The 20,251-nt window shown below is 51.9% G+C and overlaps 2 protein-coding genes across 4 annotated transcripts in view; one reads left to right on the top strand and one right to left on the bottom strand.

The window, feature by feature from the left end:
- GALE (UDP-galactose-4-epimerase) overlaps nt 1–3,358 on the top strand; it is a 31,672-nt gene extending 28,314 nt beyond the window's left edge. Inside the window, exons 10-11 of the mRNA XM_053267827.1 lie at nt 1,318–1,432; nt 2,794–3,358. Coding sequence (XP_053123802.1) covers nt 1,318–1,432; nt 2,794–2,849 — 171 coding nt within the window. The 3' untranslated portion in view covers nt 2,850–3,358. The remainder of the gene's footprint in view (nt 1–1,317; nt 1,433–2,793) is intronic.
- Nucleotides 3,359–6,496: 3,138 nt separating this feature from the next.
- Nucleotides 6,497–20,251, bottom strand: part of LYPLA2 (lysophospholipase 2) — a 43,241-nt gene continuing 29,486 nt past the window's right edge. For all 3 annotated transcript variants that reach the window (XM_053267830.1, XM_053267828.1, XM_053267829.1), the window contains 6 exons: nt 18,728–18,775; nt 15,529–15,599; nt 13,702–13,775; nt 11,854–11,955; nt 10,196–10,372; nt 6,497–9,330 (listed from right to left, as the gene is read on the bottom strand). In XM_053267830.1, coding sequence (XP_053123805.1) covers nt 9,280–9,330; nt 10,196–10,372; nt 11,854–11,955; nt 13,702–13,775; nt 15,529–15,599; nt 18,728–18,750 — 498 coding nt within the window. In that variant the 5' untranslated portion in view covers nt 18,751–18,775 and the 3' untranslated portion in view covers nt 6,497–9,279. The remainder of the gene's footprint in view (nt 9,331–10,195; nt 10,373–11,853; nt 11,956–13,701; nt 13,776–15,528; nt 15,600–18,727; nt 18,776–20,251) is intronic.

Below are 20,251 nucleotides of genomic sequence, written 5' to 3'. Positions count from 1 at the left end.
GCTTGGAAATGCTTTTTGAGCAGAAGAGTGACTGCACGTCTTGCTCTATAACGCCGCTTCTACAAGGGCTAAAGCTTAGCTTTTTTTTTTTTTTGCTTTTTTTTTTTTAAAGAAAGCTGAAATCCGGGCAAATCTGGGTGAGCGAAGCAATCTGAGTGAGATACTTAAAATCCAGATGAAACCCGAAATTCTGGGGGGCATGGCAACTCTACTGGGAATGCACCCGCCCTGGTGTCATTGAAGGAAGTTCTTGGTGTGAGAGATTGGAGGGAAGCCCTGTTCCCTTTAACAGAGACTCCCAGATGTTGTTGACTAGAACTCCCAGAATTCCCCACTGCAGTGGCCTTTGGCAGGCTCGGGCTGGCCCACAGGGCAACAGGGCATATTCCCGGTGCACCCCACCCTGTGCCCCAACTCCCACCATTAATGACCCATTCTGCTCAAAACCCGACACCCTCCCCACATATATTCCACCGCCCTCTCAGTGCCTCTAGTCCAGCCCTAGGCTTTGGCTGGGGATTCTGGGAGTTGTCCCAACAAGCATCTGGAAATCCCTGTTAGAGGGAACCCTGGAGGGCAGATTGTTTTATCTACCCCACTCACACTGCCAGTTAATTAATGTTGTCTAGAGGCATGGAGTTGAAGTGCTTTATTTGGGAAATACATCAGGGAGGTAGGAGAGGCCGACATGCCTAGCTGCTTGCTACATCAGGAAGGGGAGGAAGTCTGTCTCTCCGGTGCGGGAATGAAACCTGAGCCTCTCAGTCCAAGAAAGCAGGATTGGGGTAGAGAAAGCTTAGTCGGAGAGGGAATCCTCTCGCTCACTATTTCTACCCCGAATGGTCCGTAGGGTTGCTAGGGCTAACATACGATGCCTTCAGGAGCGGCATCTCCTGGCCCATCAGCAGTCAAAAGAGCTGGGGGGAGGGTAGGGGCTTGTTAAAGCATTCGCCAGGCCATCCAGAGGAATTCTGTGTTTCGCTTCTTTTAATGGAGAAACTAACAGATATTGCATATAAGGGAGCAAAATGTCCTGTCTTTCCTTGGTGGGATCTACGAGGCATCCTATCATCATTATAATAATGATGTCTCTGGGAGCAGCTGTTAAATCTGCACGGATGGTGCAAGTACATAATTCTGTATTAGTTTATGTAGTTGTTGTTGGGTTTTCCTGCTGGTCTCTGACTGTAATAAAGGCCGACTTGAGATAAGAATTCCTGGTGGGGGGGTTGCAGCTGGAGGGCCCCCCCCCAGCCCTTTCGTCCCCTTTCATCCTGCTTCTCGTAGAGCTTGACGGGTTTGTTTTCGTGGTTCTAGATCAAATACAAGATTGTTGCTCGCCGGGAGGGAGACGTGGCCTCCTGCTACGCCAACCCCCGCCTCGCTGAACAGGAGCTGGGCTGGAAAGCAGCTTTTGGCCTGGATCAGATGTGTGAGTACCACCTTTCCGTACTGGGGGGGGGGGTCCCTCCCCTCAACCTGCCCTTCTCTTGCCGGAACCTAACCTTGGCCCTGTGCTGCTGGTGGGAACATGGGGGAAACCCGCCTCTCCGTCTCTGGTAGACTAACTGCTTTGCATGCAGAAGGTCCCAGCTTCGATCCCTGGCACCGCTTCCAGCTAGAGCTGGGACAGACTCATGCTTGGAATTGAGAAGCTGCTGCCAGTCAGCATAGACCAGGCCTGCTCAACCTTGCCCCCCCCCCCACAGCTGTTTTTGGACCACAGCTCCCATAATCCCCAGCCACAGTGGCCAACTGCCAGGGATTATGGGAGTTGTAGGCCAACATCTGCAGGAGGGCCAAAGTTTAGTTGCCCTGGTGTAGACAGTACTGAGTTAGATGGACCAAGGCTCTGACTCGGTGTAAGGCAGATTCCGATGCTTTTCCCCCCTCGTCCAATTTCAGCCAACTGGCTTTGCCAGTCTCTACCTCCGTGGCGTCTAGCAGCATGATTTTGTGTCTGAGAAGCAGTCTGCGACTGTTTGAAGCACATCTGTCCAGAGGCGCTCTTATCCCTGGACTTCCGGGCGCTCTTATCCCTGTACTTTCTTATCCCAAGGGGCCCCCCACAAATCCTCTTATATTTTTATACCGCCTGATATGTGCATCTCTGGGTGGTGTCTTCAGTCTGTCCCGGGTGCGGTGGTCACCACACTGTACCGGGTGGCTGAGCGTGAGCTCTGCTTTAGACACAGAGGAGGGGACAGAAATATGTGGGATGGGGGATATATTAAGTTGCATGTTGAAATGTTTTTGCTAGTGCCTATTGGCCTATTTTATACAGGTCAAACTCGGAAAATTAGAATATCGTGCAAAAGTCCATTAATTTCAGTAATGCAAATTAAAAGGTGAAACTGATGTATGAGACAGACGCATTACATGCAAAGCGAGATAAGTCAAGCCTTAATTTGTTATAATTGTGATGATCATGGCGTACAGCTCATGCAAACCCCAAATCCACAATCCCAGAAAAGTAGAATATTACATGGAACCAAGAAGACAAGGATTGTAGAATAGAACATTACTGAAATTAATGGACTTTTGCACGATATTCTAATTTTCTGAGTTTCACCTGTATTCTTACATTCTTGTGAGTTCAGTTGCTGTGTTTGCCCTCAAGAACCCATGTTAAAAACACTGCATGTGTCAGTGTGTGTGTGTGTGTACAGGGGTGATGCTTAACTGGCGGGGGGGGGGGGCGCTCCAAAGGCTCCTAGGTCCAGGCTCCTAAATGACCTAGGTGCACTTCTGCCTCTTCTCCCCCTTCCCTTCCCCTTCTTTGTCCGTCTCCAGGTGAAGATTTGTGGAGGTGGCAGTCTCAGAACCCCACTGGCTTCAGCAAGAACTAGCCGCCAGCCCACGCTGTCCACCCCCCTCTCCCACCTCTTGGCTCCCCGGGTGGGTTTGTGTCTCGCTCGGGGAAGAAGCCAGCTCTTCTTCTGCACAGCTCCCCATCCTTCCCCTCCCGCCACTGATGCACAGACACTGAGCCGGCCTGGAGAGAGAGAATGATCCAGCCCTCTTGTTGTGTGTCTTCCCTCTGCCTTCTGTGCCGGACAAGTTGGTGCTGAGCAGGGAGGAGAATTGGAAGCTGGTCAGCCTCTGCCGGGGCTCTGGCTCCCACTGGCACCCCCTGTGGCTGGGGATGATGGGAGTTTCTAGTCTGACGGACAGCAGCTGGAAGGCCAAGGTGGTGCAGCCCTGCTTGGAGGGGTGCGTCATGCTCAAGCCGCCCTGCTGGGGGGACAAGCTCTGCCCTGCAGAAGGAAGGCCTGAAAGTTCAAGGTGAAAGCAGAGGTCCCAAGAGATGTAAGCGGATCAAGGGGTGCGTGGGGGAAATGGGAGGCGGGGGGCTGGAAAATGGGGGGGTTGGTTGGTTGGGAGATGGTCTTACTTAACTGTACATCACCTTCATGAGGGGACTGGCTCTCTTCAGAAGAAAAATCAAAACGAATGGAATTAAAATGGGAAACTAGCATCTTGGGCTTGAAACATCCATTGACCGCCACCTAGAAACGCTGTTAGGGCCACAGCGCTTCAGAAGTGGCTCAGACGGAGTGATTGCTGGGGTATGAGGCGGCGGCTAGGGCCATAGCTCAGCAGAAGAGCATCTGCTTGGCATGCAGAAGGGCCCAGCTTCAGTCCCTGGCAGCATTTCCAGGTAGGGGATAGGAGAGACTCCTGCATGGAACCCTGGAGAACCACTGCCTGTCTGGGTACACCACTCCATTGACTGCTACCAGGCAATGCAGACCAGTGGCTCCCAACTGGTGGTACACTAGGTGTGGCTGACCTACAACTCCTATCATCCCCTGCTGCAATAAATCATAGCGGAGGATGATGGAAGTTCAGCAATATCTGGAGGACCACCGCTGGAGACATTATACACATGGAAAACATTTGCCAGTGCATTCATTACAACTGAAACACTATCCATTCTGTTAAAGGCAGTGGCAAATGGTCTTTGGCCCTCTAGACCAGGGGTTCTCAAGATATTGGGTCTCCAGCTATTATTGAACTTCAACTCCCATAATCTGCAGTCCCAGTGGTCTTTGGTTGGGGATTATGGGAGTTGAAGTCCAAGAACATCTGGGGACCCAGTGTGGAGAATCCCTGCTCTAGACAGTACTGAGCTGGAGGGAGCAATGGTCTGACCCGGCATAAGGCATAAGGCAGCCTCCTCTGTGGCTCCTGAAGGTGGTGGAGCTTTGGCTGGCACTTCTGGCACCTGCGGAAGAGGCAAAACTTAAAATTCCAAACTGTTAAGACTGAAAGCAACTGCAGGAGTTGAGCTCTGGAGGACCTTCCAAGAGTTCTCCAACAGGGCTTGCAAAAGGAGGAAAATGCCATGCTCTGTCAGGGACGAGCCAAGCTGGAAGCGCAGCTTGTAGAGATTAGTGGGAGGTGCAGTGCGTGGAGCTTTGGGCGGTGCCCAATTTTGGTGCTGCTTTCTGTGGGACTCTGCTGCCAAAGTCAGCAGCCCCTGTCCTAAGGAAGCCGAAGAGGTGGCGGGGTGAATCCTGTGAGCATTGTTGCTTATTTTAGCCCAGGGAGTTTAATCCAGGCACTTGCTTCCTTGCCTTAATGGAACTGATTGCACATCCGGATACACAAACCAGAAGTTTAAGTAAGAACTAATCTGCCTGCCTTCTTTTTACTATAACCTTAATTGAGAATTACCATCTTTACAAGTTAGCCCGCTTCTGCCTCAAATGTTCAACACATCTGCCGTTAGGAATTGGGGTGGAGGACATCATCACAGATGATACCGTTGATGTATCCTTGTGTGTCCCTACAATTGTACCAAATTTGGTCCAAATCTGCCCAGGCATTGTGAACTCATAAGCTTACTTTCCTTAAGGAAAGTAGATTAGAAACAAGTGCCAGAGACCTTCAAAACTAGTTCAGAACTTGAAGATACTGTGAGCTGGTTCTCATAGGAACATAGGAAGCTGCCATATACTGAGTCAGACCATTGGTCCATCTAGCTCAGGATTGTCTACCCAGACTGGCAGCATCTTCTCCAAGGTTGCAGGCAGGAGGCTCTCTCAGCCCTATCTTGGAGATGCTGCCAGGGAGGGAACTTGGAGCCTTCTGATAACCAAGTTCAAGGGAGCAAGAGCATCCAGCCAGCTCCAAGCCTCTGGCACATCCTGAGGAATGTTTGCGTGTCAGCAAAGGGTGGTGGTGGCTGCTGCTAGCCGTGATCTGGGCAGGACAATGGCCAACCTCCAGTGTACCCAGCAATGCAACAGGGATGGAGGAAAAACACACCCTGCACCATCCTACCCAGATTGAGGCGAGCCCACAATTGCTTCCTGTTCCTCAGTTGTTTGCAGACACACAACCGTTTCTCCAGAATGTGCAGGGGTCTGGCTGGCGGCTGCTCTGACCCTGATCTTAGTCATGAGACCCAGCCCTGTATTTTTCTAAGAGGGCACTACTGCCTGGGAGAACATTTTCAAAGCGTTTCAAAAGCGATTTCTTAATATTGCGGCTGTTGAGAGACAAAACGCCCAGCTGTGTCCCTTGTCTTTAGAAAGATCCTCTCCTTTGCAGCAACAAGGAGAGGTGAGTGAGCCAGCCGCCATGAACAAAGCAGAGATGCTGGCTTCTTCCCTTCCATGGACAGGGTCAGTCCTCCCACCAAGGATGCCTTGCCCCACAACTCCATGCAAAACCACCCACCTCTTACCCCAAAAGTAATCCGTTAGTGGGGCTTCCTTACCTGCAGACCACCGACAATTCACCCCCTACTCCAAGCTAGCTGGAGATTCCCTTGTGTGCATATATTGGTTTGATCTGCCCCACCCTCACTTAGTTTGAATGTTAAAAAGACAACCACAGCCTAACAAGTAGTTCACCTTGTTTCTTCCCAGTCTTCTGCTAGGCTGGGCTCCAAAGACCCTTTGAATGTAAAAAGAAAAAGCCAGCCCAGCCCTCACTGTTTTTTCCAAAGAGGCAAAGGGAGCGGGAGGGGGGAGAATCACCTTGAAGGCCACAGTTCATGAACTCTCCTTTAGTTCAGGGGCTCTAATGGGGGGGTCCCTAGAAGTTGTTGGACCACAACTCCCATCATTCTTTGGCCGCTGTGGATCCCTGTTTTAGTTCATGAACTCTGCTCCAGAAATTACCATATTTAGCAAAATACAAGATAACTGAATTTAAGATGAACCCCTAATTTCTAACATGAAAGAACTTGGGGGAAACCTGGTCTTGGATTCAGGTAAATATAGTAACTTCTGTTCCATGTTGCAGACCTGCGATGCTGTAACCATCATTAGGGTTTGGACCAGGAATCTCTGGTTCAAATCCCACCTCCTTGATGACGAGCAGGCAGCCTCAGGCACACCCCTCTGCTCCCCGATCAGCCAGGCGCCCTGCAGGCTTGTTATTTCGTCTGCATAAGAGCCACTGTAAAGTACACTGAACACCATAGATTGCAGAAAACACAATGTGATTTTTACTGCACTGAAGAAGTGGGCTGAGAAGCAGCTGGTTGTGTTTGTTTAATCTTATAACTGAGTCAGTGGAACACAAAAAATAAAACCGATGTACAAGGAAGACAAGAAGGGAAGGGCAGAGAGAGAGAGAGCGTGCGAAAGAAACTGAAGAGTCCTACGCAAGGAGAGAGAGAAGCAGCCACCTTCCTTGGGCCACATCCTTAACACATCCGCACCATGCCACTCTAGAGATACCTATGGGCCGTGCCCCACTTTGCTTTGAGCCCAGCCAAAATGGCGGTGGCAACAGCAGCAGGGGCGGCTAAGGCGCTGATCTGGGCAATTGCTAGGCAAGCACAATCCAAGTTGGAGAGAGCTGCAGCCAGCCTGTTTGGAGAAGCAAGCTGAGGCTTGGTCGATGCCTTCAGCAGAAAGGAGGAAGTGTGGTGGTAGTGGTGAACCACACCACTTCCTGGTGCAAGTGGGGGAGCAGCACATCAATGCATGCATCACACACACACAAGCACAGCAGTCCTCCTTCCAGGGAGACAACTAGCAGAGGGCCTGCTGCACTAGATTTCACCGCCAGGGCACTGTTTTCCAGTGGGGGTGGGGGGCGACGTTCAAAAGCGGCACCGCCCTGGAGTGGAACAGCCTCCTCTCTGTTCTGGAGAAAGAGGAGCATCCTCCGGGGGTGGCGGGAGGCAAGCGGCAGTTGTATGCCGATCCTTTAAAAGGCCGAACACGACTCCGTGTATGGCTATGAGATTATTGCTTATCGTGACATCGAGAGAGAGGCTGCGCGGAGTGCCCCGGCCTCTTCCGGGCCTTTCAGCCGGCAGGACGCACAAGAGGGTGGCCGCCAAGAAAGGAAGCATTGCAGACTCAGACCCTTGCCAGCTCTAAGCCGGAGACTGGCATCTCGCAGGGAAGGCATGGATAGCCACTGAAGCTAGAGCTCGCCTCCCGCCCCCCATGATCCCGGCGGCCTCCAAGTTCAGCAAGGAGAAGCAGGCTTTGTGGGGGGGGAGTGAGGCCAGCTGCTGCCATAACCACTCAAGCAGCAGGAAAGGAGGCTCTCTGGGGATTCCAGGGTGTGCTGCATGGTCCGAAAGGGCTGAAGCGCATTGGGGGAGAGGGGAGGGCACCCCTGGCCCATGGGGGAGATGGTCATACCCCGCTTGGTTATCGCCCTTCCCAAAAAGCCTGGTCAAGCGCTGGGAGAGGGGTCGGGAGGAGGGATGTCCTGCCCCACAGGGTCCCAGCATTCCTTTCGCAGCTGTGACAACCACAGAGGCCTCTATGGTATGGGGGGGGGAGCAGACAAGAGGCCACACATCAAAAAGCAAGACACGAGGACAACATGGGAGGCAAGAATAGCCCTTCGCTGGAAAAGAAAATATGAGAGAGAGAGAGAGAATGAAAAAGCTCCTTTAGAAAAGACAGCCTGTCCCCAGCTGGCCATTTGGGTGTCAGTCCACATGGGAGGGGGGTTTGAGGGTGGGGGTAGGGAGAACCTTTTGCCGCTCAACAGCACAGCCCCCTGCTGAAAAGGAGGAGGAAACCCTGGCCCCTGTCGACAGGGAGGGACCCCAGAACCAACACGGGGCCAAGACGCAGGCAACAGCATGGCCAAGGGGCCAGCCGCCAGGGCTCGGAGGGGTGTGCCGGGCTCAGCAGCCCCCATGACAATTCGGGGGAGGGCTAAGGGGCAGGCGGCACCCCCACACAAGAAGCCGGCGCTGATATGGAGCGGAAGGTGGCCCAAGCCGCCCCCTTGGGCTCCAGACGGGCACAGGCAGCCGGCCCAGTCCCCAAAATGCTGGCCTGTCCGCAGGAGTGCCCAAGGACCGTAAAGCCCCGGAGGCTACCAAGAGCCCTCTCAGCATCCTTCACCGCTGGGGTAGCCGTAGAAGAGAACGGACCCTAGCAGAGACGGATGGGACAGGAAGGAACACGTCTGCTTGTTTTGTTTGGGAAAAGCAACACTGGGAATGACTCCTAGTGTGGCGAGGGCCCCTCGGCCACCCCAGCGCTCCAACCCACGGCAACTCCAGCAGGACCTGGGAGCTGTGTGAGTGCTGAACAGGAAGTGCCTGGAGCTGGAGGGAGGGCAGACTGCGGCCACCGGCTGAACCATCCCATCCCACCCTGCTTGGCAGTGCCGATGGGGTTTTGGAGCAGGAGTTCAGGGACCGGGGGGGGGGGCTGGGTGCCGCCGCTATCTCCTGGGTGGGGGCAGGATCATCACCCTGCCTCCCCAGCCGGGAGAAGAGCTGAGCACTGACAACTGGCGAGAGGAACCTTGATGGCTGGGATGGGAGTGCCCGAGGAGGACAGGTCCCACACCACAGAGGAGGGAAGCGGGGAGGGTGGGGCTGCCAGTCCCGCCGGGGGGGTGGCCAAAACTCCCGGCCAGTATTGTAACAGCATTCACACACCGCCTCGTAATACCTTGGATTTAAGCCTTTGATGACCACTCAGTTCTTTGCCACAGTAAGCGTTTGAATGGGGCTGGAGGAGAGGAGGCAGGGAAAGATGGAAATCAAACGACCCAACGACGAACTGGCAAGAGGGCAGCCCGTGTGGGGATCTCAGCCGCACCTTCGCACCGCTCCAGACCTTCCCTCCATGTGCACAGGGCAGAGGGGGCACTGCCCCTCACTTTGGGCAGGAGGGGCACAGTGGAGGAGGGAGGGGAGGGCCAGAGAAAGGAAACCGGCTGGAGTGGAGGTGGTTTGCCACGGCTTCCGGTTGCAGCTGGCAGGTCAAGGGTGAAAGGTCGTCGGTCATGCCCTTTGCCTCCCCTCCCTGCAACAGTCTCGAGTAGTTCTGTTTAAATCCTGGGGAGCAGCTTCTCGATGAATTCTTTCACGGCCATCATCTCCTGCACAAAAATGAAAGAAAGAGGAGTGTTTTTGACACTCACGGGCCCAGAAAGGCACACCCTTTCTGAGGAGCCCAAGCACAGAGAGGACCCAAGGGAGCATCCCCCTCCCAAATCACGACAGTCCAAAGGAACAATCAGTGAAAGCCCCATTTGTCTGCTCCTAGAGCTTCCAGCTGTTCTGTGCCATCATGAGGGCTAGAAACTTGCTAGTGAAAGCAAAATGCAAAAAACCAATTGCAATGGGCCACAACACAGGCCTGCAAGCCAGCTCACCCAACTTAATATACATTCAAACAAAATAAAGATGGACTGGTGAAGGAAACACAACTGAACAGCCAAGGCCAAGACCACCGTCACCACCATCACCTCTGAGATAATCTTAAAAGACTAATACAGTGGTCCTCAGCCTTAGGTCCCCAGATGTTGGACTACAACTTCCATCTTCCCTTTCATCCATTCTGGGATGATGGGAATTGTAGTCCCAACAATGACTCAAGTGTGGGAAGAGAGCCAGCGTGGTGTAGTGGTTAGAGTGCTGGACTAGGACCGGGGAGACCAGAGTTCAAATCCCCATTCAGCCATGATACTAGCTGGGTGACTCTGGGCCAGTCACTTCTCTCTCAGCCTAACCTACTTCACAGGGTTGTTGTGAAAGAGAAACTCAAGTATGTAGTACACCACTCTGGGCTCCTTGGAGGATGAGTGGGATATAAATGTAAAATAACAACAACAACAACAGCTCCAAAGCACTACATCTCCCAGCATGCACTCTAATTCCCGCCGGGCCCGCCACCTGTGCGGAGAGCAGCCCAACGGGGGCGAGGCCAGTGGAGCATCCCAGGGGTCTCAGCTGCCGACTCACCTGAGGGCAGGAGCTGTGCATCACTCCTGGATAGGTTCTGAACTGGACTCTGCAAGGGGTCACGACGGCTTTCAGCTTCTCGGCAGTCAGGGCCCCGAAGCGTACTGGGATCATGGGGTCCATCTCCCCATGGCACTGCAGGATGGGGATGTCTTTGTTCATGCTGTTATTTGCCGCCTGCGAAAAGCAGCAAGTGAGCACACGCTGAGCAGCAGGGCCAGGACACTGAGCTGTGAAGCGTGCCGAGAAATGGGAAGCCAGCACACTGCTTTCTGGGGAAGACAACCACTTCAGGAGCCATGAATGCGGGATAGGAACATGGGAAGCAGCCTCCTACCAAGTCAGCTGCTATCCTGGGTCCTTCTAGCTCAGTATTGTCTACACCAGGCCTGCTCAACTCCAGCCCTCCTGCAGATGTTGGCCTACCACTCCCATAATCCCTGGCTATGGGCCACTGAGGCTGGGGATTATTTGTTTGTTCAATTTATATACCGCTTTTCATTAAAATGATCTCAAGGGGGCTTACAATAGAATTAAAACAATGCATAATCACATATCCAACCCTCTCTTCAACACACAGTTTTGTGGTGTAGTGGTTACAGTGTTGGACTAAGACTGGGGAGACCAGAGTGCAAGTCCCCATTCGGCCATGAAGCTCACAGGGTGAATCTGGGCCAGTCACTTCTCTCTCAGCCTAACCTACCTCACAGGGTTGTTGTGAGGAAAAACATAACCATGTACACTGCTCTGAGCTCCGTGGAGGAAGTGCAGGATGCAAATGTAAATAAAATAAATTAAATACAAAAGTACAGATAATATAAATATTTTAAAAATTCTCTATTTTAAAAAGTAATAACCCATAAAAAAACAATAGGAACATAGGAAGCTGCCATATACTGAATCAGACCCTTGGTCCATCTAGCTCAGTATTGTCTTCACAGACTGGCAGCGGCTTCTCAAAGGTTGCAGGCAGGAATCTCTCTCAGCCCGATCTTGGAGATGCTGCCAGGGAGGGAACTTGGAACCTTCTGCTCTTCCCAGAGTGGCTCCATCCCCTAAGGAGAATATCTTACAGTGCTCACACATCAAGTCTCCCATTTATATGCAACCAGGACAGACCCTGCTTAGCTAAGGGGACAAGTCATGCTTGCTACCACAAGACCAAGGCCACCTAACGGTGCAGCAGGGAAATGACTTGATTAGCAAGCCAGAGGTTACCAGTTCGAATCCCCGCTGGTGTGTTTCCCAGACAATGGGAAACACCTTTATCAGGCAGCAGTGATATAGGAAGATGCTGGAAGGCATCATCTCATACTGCGCAGGAAGAGGCAATGGTCAACCCCTCCTGTATTCTACCAAAGACAACCACAGGGCTCTGTGGGCGCCAGGAGTCGACACCGACTCAAAGGCACACCTTACTTTACCACAAGACCAGCTCTCCCCACTATGGAGGACCAGTTCCACATTTCTGGTTAGCCCAGAGTAGACAAATCGTCGGCACTCCAGCTTCCACTGAACTACAACTCCCATCATCCCCTGCCACGGCTGTTACAGTTCAACACCAGCTGGACCGCCAATGGCCGCCTCCCCTGGGATGCGCCCCCATTCAAGGGCCTGGCCTGCGCCTGTCCCACCCCAGAAAGAGAAGGCTACAGTACCTGAGGGAAGGCCTTGTGCAGGGGGAGCCAGCAGCTGAGGGCCACAATGCCAGCCAGTTGGTGCGGGCACGTGAGAGCCGTGTAGAGGGAGAGTGCGCCGCCCTGGGACCCAACAGGAGGAAGGAAGCCAGTCAGGGCCTGCTCAAAACGGAGAGGCCCCTCCGCCAATGCCGCCCCCACCCCACACACGTCTACAGGTTGAGTATCCGTTATCCAGACTGCTGGAACCAGAAGTGCGCTGGGATTTTGGATTTTTCCAGATTTCGGAATATTTGCATAATGAAATATCTTGGGCATGGGATCCAGAGCGCCAAAACAGACGGCAACAGAGCAGGCGCCAAACTGAGCAGGGAGTGAATGGGGGGTGGGGGGGCTTTCCCTTTTCCCTCTAGCGCCAAAGTGAGGACATCAAAAACATTAAAAAGCTTCACAAGAAAAACAGAGCCGCAACTAGAGAGAATTACAGACAAAACTCCTGTCGCTAACGGCCTTCCGAAATAAATACGTTTTGACTGCACGTTTCAAAGCAGCAGAATTGGGAGTCTGCGAGCGAGTGAGCCGAGGCATTTTGGTTATGGTTTTTGTCACGGTGTGGTGTCTGGATTTTGGTGCATTCCGAATTCCGGATACTCAACCTGTATTATAGCTGCATTCCCACAGATAGGGCACTCCTGGACTTCCTTATGGAGGAAGCTGCCTTATGCGGAGTATGTGGCAGCTTATACTGCCCCATCAAGCTCAGGATTGTCTTCACAGACTGGCAGCGGCTTCTCCAAGGTTCCAGGCAGCCCTACCTGGAGATGCTGCCAGGGATGGAACCTGAGGCCCAGATGCTCTTCCACTGAGCTGCAGCCCCATCCCCGAAGGGAAGTATTTTACAGCCCACAGTGCTCACGGGTAGTCACTCATCCAAGTGCCAACCAGGGTGGACCCCTTGAGCCAGTGGCATAGCGGGAGCAGAGAGGCCTATGTTCAGCACACAAACATGGGCGGCCCCCCAACCTTCCTGGCACAGGCGCCCCCCAGCGGGGTAGGGGGAGGCCTCTGCTCACCTGCATCGGTGCCGCTCCGCCTTCTGGCTGCCAGCACTGCTGCTCCTGCCGGCTGCCCGGGCCGGGAATGAACCGGTCTGATGACGCAGACAAAGGGTGCGTGCGCATCTTGCCTTGCCAGACAGCTCCGGGAAGTTGGCAGGAAGCAGAAAGGCCCCATTCAGGGCTCTCTTGCTTCCCACCGGCTTGGCCCAGGAGCCTGGTGAGCAGGCGGTCAGGCAGGCAGCAGGGCAGCGTGGTGAATGGCAGTGGCAGGAGTAGCTGGCAGGCTGGGCAGCGAGCGAGCCGTCGGTGGAGGGGCAGGGGGAGGCCAGGCAGCTCCTGAATGCTGTGTGGCTCATGTTCTTCGAACACGGCTGCCCAGTGACGACTCCGCCCCTGTACTTAGCAAAGGGGACCCATTCATGCTCACTAGGCGGCCCTCCTCCCCTCTAGACTTCCCTCCCCCAAAGCAGCCTCGCAACAACTGGAGCACAGGAAGCTGCCGCCTACCGAGTCAGGTCCATCTCGCTGAGTGTGTGACTTACACTGACTGGCAGCAGCTTCTTCAAGGTTGCAGGCAGGAGCCTCATAAATCCCATGCAAGTCTTCCAGTGGGGGCGGGGGGGCCCCATTTCCACCCAACCCCACCACAGGAAGACGGCAGCAGCCAGGGCTGCAAGTGCCTTCACAGCCGGGGCTCCCTTCCCACGCCCGATGGCCAGTCCTGTGGCCTCTACACAGGTGTGCAGTGCCAGAGATGCTTGCACCCTCCCCCACTCCCGGCCTGGCCTCTTTCCCCACCCCTGCAGCTCACCTGTGAAAAGCCTCCCAGGATGATTCGATTGGCTGGGATCCCGTTCTTTATCTCATGCTCAATTACTGCTTTAACTAGAAGGGGGGGGGGGGGAGCGGAAGAGTTCAAAGTGGCATGAAATCATAGGCCGTAAATTCAGAAAGTCAGCTGGTACCATTTACTTGGAAATGCAAGTGGGGAAAAGGAGCACCGTCTCGAAGTCAGGGCTGCTCAACTTCGGCCCTCCTGCAGATTGGCCTACAGCTCCCATAATCCCTGGCTACTGTGGCTGAGGATTATGGGAGTTGTAGTCCAAAAACAGCGGGGGGGGGGGAGTTGAGCAGGCCTGCTCTATGTAGTCCACAAGCGAAGCCCACACATTTTGGCCATCGGTTACCATCTCAGGGGCTGAATGCTCATCGTAATGATTGGCAACAGCTACCCCACACTGGGGAGGGTAAATAGGGGACAGCACTGTTGCACTGACAGCTCCCTGTGTCTTCTTGCCCCTTCTTTATCCCTCCCCCCCCCCCGGAAGGGTTATGGAAAATTTGCACTCATTTTTGCACAGAGGAAAGGGTCAGGGTAACAACGAACAAATTGTGGTTCTCTCTCCATGGAGTAATCTTTGCAGGACATTCCGGCCCATTTCCATTCCCCTAACGTTGATAGCATTTTATCACAGTCGGTTTTGCATTTTTAAAACACCCTGTGTCGGGGGAGGGCTTTCCACAAGGCAAGCAACAGATTTTTCTGGGAGCCAGAGAGGCAGCAAGATCACACCCAAGAAGGCAGGAGAAAAGATGATCGGGCAGGAGAGGACAGGAGGCCTTCTACAGAGATTCTAATACTCTCCTGTAGGGATTCCCAACCAGTGGTCCTCCAGATGTTGAGGAACTACAAGTCCCACCATCCCCAGCCACAATGCTGAAAGCCCCTGTGGCTACGGATGATGGGTGTTGTAGCATAACAACATCTGGATGGACCCAAGTTTGAGAACCCCTGGCCTGTATTAAGATTTTAAAGAGATCTGCTGCCTAATTAATTGGGGTAAATTTTTAGTCAATCCAAACGAAACTCTACTTGTGATCATGCTTTGGAAAATCACTTCGATGACATAGGTTTCAACCTCTGGTATATATCGGTGCACATTTAAACACAGAAAGAGGGGAGAGGCAGGAAGACACTCCTGAGGATGGTTCTCAATATGCAGTCCAGGATCTGCAGTGAACCCTAGCCTCTAACAATGTTTCCATACATTCAGAATGCAAATATATGGGCAATTCCAAGGGTAACAGAATCAAGCGTGTTACCACTTTTTCACAGACTAACCATAAACAAGTTTTCACGTTGATATTATAGATACCCACTGGCAAGAGCACGCCTACTATAGGGCCATATTTTTAAAAAATTCTTAAACATTATAGTGTCTGAAACATGCAAAACATGTCGGTAACGGAATAAGAAATGGAAAAACCACTTCTGATTCCGTTACCAGCATGTTTCAGACACTATCTATAACATTTAAGGGTTTTGTAAAGATATGATCTTATAATAGGAGATGTTTTCTTGCCAGCGGATATATATAATATCCACTTCAAATCTGCTTATGGCTAAAGTCACTGAAAAAGTGCTAACATGCCGACTCCATTATTCTTGGAATTGCCCATACCTGACCATTTTGATGGGATTTACTTTTGGCAAGAGCCAAGAAATGGGGCAAGAAGGGGCAGGTGGGCTATGGGCCAAGGGAAGGAACTGAACTCTCCCTTAAGTTTTCCAATGCTGGCAGTTATGAAGCAGCGAAATACAGGCCAACCCCAGTTTCCCTGGATGAACTTCTCTTACTGTTCTCAGCAGCTTTTTTAATTCCAGTTTCATCTTCGGGGGCATCCGGACTTAGGCCCATCAAATCAAACCTAGAAGGGGGAAAATGCAGGTCAGCCACATGGTCCCTCAAGACCCTATATGGGTTTGTCTTAGAGGAAGTACATTAGGAGTTTTATGGCGCAATGACAGGTCACCTGTATCATGTGAAACTCAAGGGCATAAGTCATATTACAGAAACAAATCTCTTTTAAAGATTCCCTACATACAGAAGTACCACAGGGAAAGATGGAAAGAGAATCCCACCCACTACTCTCTCTGGGACTCCCAAATGTGGTAATCTAATGCACCAATTCATGAACATGAAATTCATCCAGAAGTTGAGACTCTGCATTCTCCCCCACTTTTGCTGTTTTTTATGCGCCCACAGTTGTAGGGGGGGCGGGGGGGCGTGGTTCAGAAGGAAAGCACAGGTTTCCCATGCAGACATTCCCAGGTTCAATCTCTCTGGCAATGCCAGGCAGGACCAAGAAAGACTCCTGTCTGGAACCTGGGGAAACACGTCGGCAATTCTGAGCTGATGGACCAAGACTCTGGCTGCCTTTGAAGGCTCCCCCAGAACTCCAGCTGGTGCCAAGTGCAGCTTCTAGATTACTAACTGGGACCAGCCAGAGGGAAGAGATCTGGCTCAGAGGCTGTGCTGCTCCGTGCCCAGGTACCGGTAGTCCTGGTTATCCTCTTTGAAAACCCTACACGGCTTGGAGTCCGGGTACCTGAAAGCAGGGGCGCGGCAAGGCTGGAGTGGGCCCTGGGGCAAGAAGGGAAGATGGGCCCCTGATGACCACACCTCTCCCACCCCCATCCATTGTCTTTGGAGCAGCAGGAAGGGGAGAGGGGAGAGCAAGCTGCCACTCAGCTGGGGTATTTGTCCCCTTCCTCCCCACACCTATCCTGCAAGTGGACCGGTGACCAGAAAGAGGGCTGGAATGCCCTCCTAGAGAGGCTTGCCTGGCACCACCGCTGGCGGCTTTTCAGAGTCAGACAATTTTTTTAATTGCCCAGCTATTTCACCACCCTGCATGGCCGTTTCTTAACTACTCTTTTATTGTGCTGCCTGGCACCCATCGGAAAGTCCGGTGTAATTCGCTGGGGGCCCTCTTGGCGGCGATTCCTACCCACAGAGGCGTGAGGCAGGGCTGTATTCTAGCTCCCATCCTATTTAATCTTTATATTAACTCGGTGGTCTCTCATGGAGCTATTCCCTCGATACATCCTCCTAAAATAGCAAGCAAGCACATTTGTGTGCTTTTATATGCAGATGACATGGCAATCATGTCTCAAACCCCGACTGGGCTGAAACATGCCTCTGTCCTCCTCTCGAATTACTATTTGAGATTAAATTATCAAAAAACTAAAGTTTTATTGTTTGCCAAGTGCCCCAGGCAGTATAATTGGTCCATTAATGGCCATAAGATCGCCCAAGTTAATTCCTCTAAATATCTAGGATTGGTTTTTCACTCGTCAGGGTCACGCAATGCCACTCAAAATCTATTTTACAGATGACACAAATTATCTAAAAATCTTATTACAGCTTTTCACTACTCGAGGGGGGCCTCTTAGATTCCCACCGTGATAAAATTATTTGTAACTAAAGTGCACCCTCAATTATGATATGGCTCCCAACTTGGCCCTGTCAGTAATTTTTCGCCTTTGTAAGCTGTGCAATCAAATTTTTTAAGATCCGTACTGCAGGTCCCCCATTGTGTCCCTAATGTTACATTGAGATGAGAGGTGGGTTTAATCAGACTGGAAACCTGCTATTGGAGAGCTATCATTTTATTTTGGTTAAAAGTGGTATTGTCCTCTGCGGGTCTGGCCTCGCTTATATTGACTGATTGCTGTAAGTTTAAATGGAAGTCCCTTATCATTAAATTGGCTCACTGTGGCTTTTCCCAGGATGAAATTATTAAGTTGGGTTTTGATCAGGCAAGAAGTAAGATCAAGCTACGCATTTTAGATATGGAACTGCAGGAGGAAGCTGCTTGTTTGCCCAAGAACATCTTTATGAGGGATCAATTGTCCAACAGTAAATCAGCAAGGTATTTGAGTATTATTGTTATTCCTAAATTTAGACGTGCCATGATGCTTGCCCGTCTAAGTGCGCTTACATCTGTGGTTATGGAGGGAAGATTCAAAGGAATTCCCCTCTCTGCTCGAGTTTGCCCGTGTGGTTTGGATTTGGTGGAGACAAATGCTCAGGCTATTCTTTATTGTAATCTCTATAGGGAGGCCCATTTAAGATTTGTGTCTCCCTTGCTGCAAAATTTTCCTGGCCATTCAGATGATGGTTCATTTAAAATGTCTATTGTCTAGCCCTGATGGGGAGGTTATTAATAAAATGGCTAGGTTTTGTTATATGTAAAATCTGGTCAGATGTTCGGTAATGGTTTTTTTTGTTTTGATTCATTTTGTAAATTTGCTGGCCTATGACTGTAGTAAAGGATCTATGACTGTAGTAAAGGATGCCGCCTCTTTTGCTGACTGCATGAGCACCGCACTCCGCTACTTTCTATTGAAAGATTGTTTTATTGTTTCTGGAACGCATGCTGCCCCAGAAGCATTGTGCTGAAGGGCAGCTTCTCGGATTCATGGAGGACAGGTCTATCAATGGCTCCTAGTCTGGTGGCCATGGGTCACCTCCATCCTCAGAGGCAAGATGTCTCCGAATACCAGTTGCAGGGCAACTGAGGTGCAGGAGAGAGGGCATGCCCTCCCCTCTCGCCTGTGGGCTTCCCAGAGGCATCTAGTGGGCCACTGTGGGAAACAGCCTGCTGGTCTAAAGAGGCTTTGGGGGTTCTGATCCAGCAGGGTTGCTCTTGTTGGCTGACTAAAATAAACAGGAAGAGGAGATCCAGCTTCTGCCCCTGACAAGGCAGAATCAGCATCCAATCCTTGCAGGTGTAAGCAGAGGACTAGTCGCCTACAAGCAGCAGCTCATGAGCGGACCACATCAGGCCCACCAAACCTTTCCACGCAACCCGCTGAGCTACGGCCTCTTCCCTTCCCCTCACCCAGCATCCCACCTGCCACTTCCAGGGGCTGCTACTAGCCCAGCCACCGTGACACACGTCAGGGCACAAGGCACGGGATGCAGCCCCGGAGAAGCAGGCAAGGAGGTGCCGCTGACCTGCTGGCCCCTCAGCTAATGTTTTATACTAACCAGGACGGCATGACCATCTTCATGTTGAGGGTGACGGGGATCCGGGGCCTGCGGGGAAAATGGGGAGAAGCAAGACGTAAGCACAATGCCGGGCAGGAAGGGGGCTCCAGGCTGAAAAGTGCCTAACAAGATGCAGGGGGCAATTCCAAAGGTAATGGAATCAGGCATGTGGCCCCTTTCTCGGTGACTGTAGCCATTAAGCAAATTTCCAAGTTGATACTATACGAAGCCACTGGCAAGAGAAAAGCCGTACGTTTACCAAATCCTCAAATATTATATACAGTGTCTGAAACGTGCAAAGTGTGTTGGGAATGGAAGCAGGAACAATGTCCAAACATTCTGATTCTGTTACTGAGGTATTCTGCACTGTTCAGACACTATTTATAATAGAAGGGCTTTATAAAAATATGGCCTTACAGGAGGAGATATACATAATATCAGCTTAAAATATTGTGTACGGCTACAGTCCGCTGAAAAAGTGGCAACGTGCCCGATTCTGTTACCCATGGAATTGCCCTTGGGAAACCTGCACTTACCTGGAAACCCCAAGAGAACACCGATTCCCACCCCCTAATAAGACTGAGGTTCTTAGGACCGCTGAAGGCTGCACACAGTCTCAAACCCTGCTCTACGCAGGGCTGCCCCAGGGTATGGAATGTATCTGACCCAGCCCTGGTGAAAGAGCCGACAGCTGTGGAAACCGCCCAGCCCTCAACACACTCACACAAATTCCCCATCACAGGGTTCTATCCAGGGTTGGGTCAGGCTCTCAGGCAAGCAGATGGCAGAGATCTTTCCATAAGCACGATTGTTCCCTCTGCCCCACTCCTCCTCCTCCTCCCTAATACCAACTTGCACAGAGTCCCTCCTGGATGAGGCAGTGTTTGGTGCTGTTGCCTAGCAGTCCACCCGGGGACCTGGACATTTGGGGACTGCGTTTAGCCTAGGCTTGGTGCTTTTGCCGAGAAGCTGCTGAGAAAGCAACAAGCCCTTGCTGTAGGCTGAGCCGCTTGGGGGCCCGCATTCGCCCAAGATGGGCCCAGGGCTGGCAAGTGTCCGTCTCTGACTACTTGAAGAGCCAGCCTCAAGCAGGGGCAGTCAGCAAGGAGCCCCCATTGGAGTGGAACCTGATCCAGAAGGTGTTGCAAGAAGGGATGAAGCCACTTTCTAAGGTAAGGGGGGATTGGGGAGGGGAGGGGAGGAGAAGGGCGAGGCAGAGATTGTGTGGTTCTTCCCAGGAAACAGAATGTGATGAAGCAAGAGCCGGCAGTGCTAGTTGGAAAAGTCTTCTGGGGGTCTTTTGCTCTTCCTAGCCTTCTCATCAGCAAGTTCAAATTCAGCGGGGTACCTAATGGTGCAGCGGGGAAATGACTTGACTAGCAAGCCAGAGGTTGCTGGTTCGAATCCACTCTGGTATGTTTTCCAGACTATGGGAAACACCTATATTGGGCAGCAGTGATACAGGAAGATGCTGAAAGGCATCATCTCATACTGTGAGGGAGGAGGCAATGGTCAACCCCTCCT

The sequence above is a fragment of the Hemicordylus capensis genome, chromosome 7 (genome assembly GCF_027244095.1).
Source record: "Hemicordylus capensis ecotype Gifberg chromosome 7, rHemCap1.1.pri, whole genome shotgun sequence".
NCBI lineage: Eukaryota > Metazoa > Chordata > Lepidosauria > Squamata > Cordylidae > Hemicordylus > Hemicordylus capensis.
The sequence above is the reverse complement of the archived record's forward strand: the minus strand, read 5'-3'. Positions and strand labels throughout refer to the sequence as shown.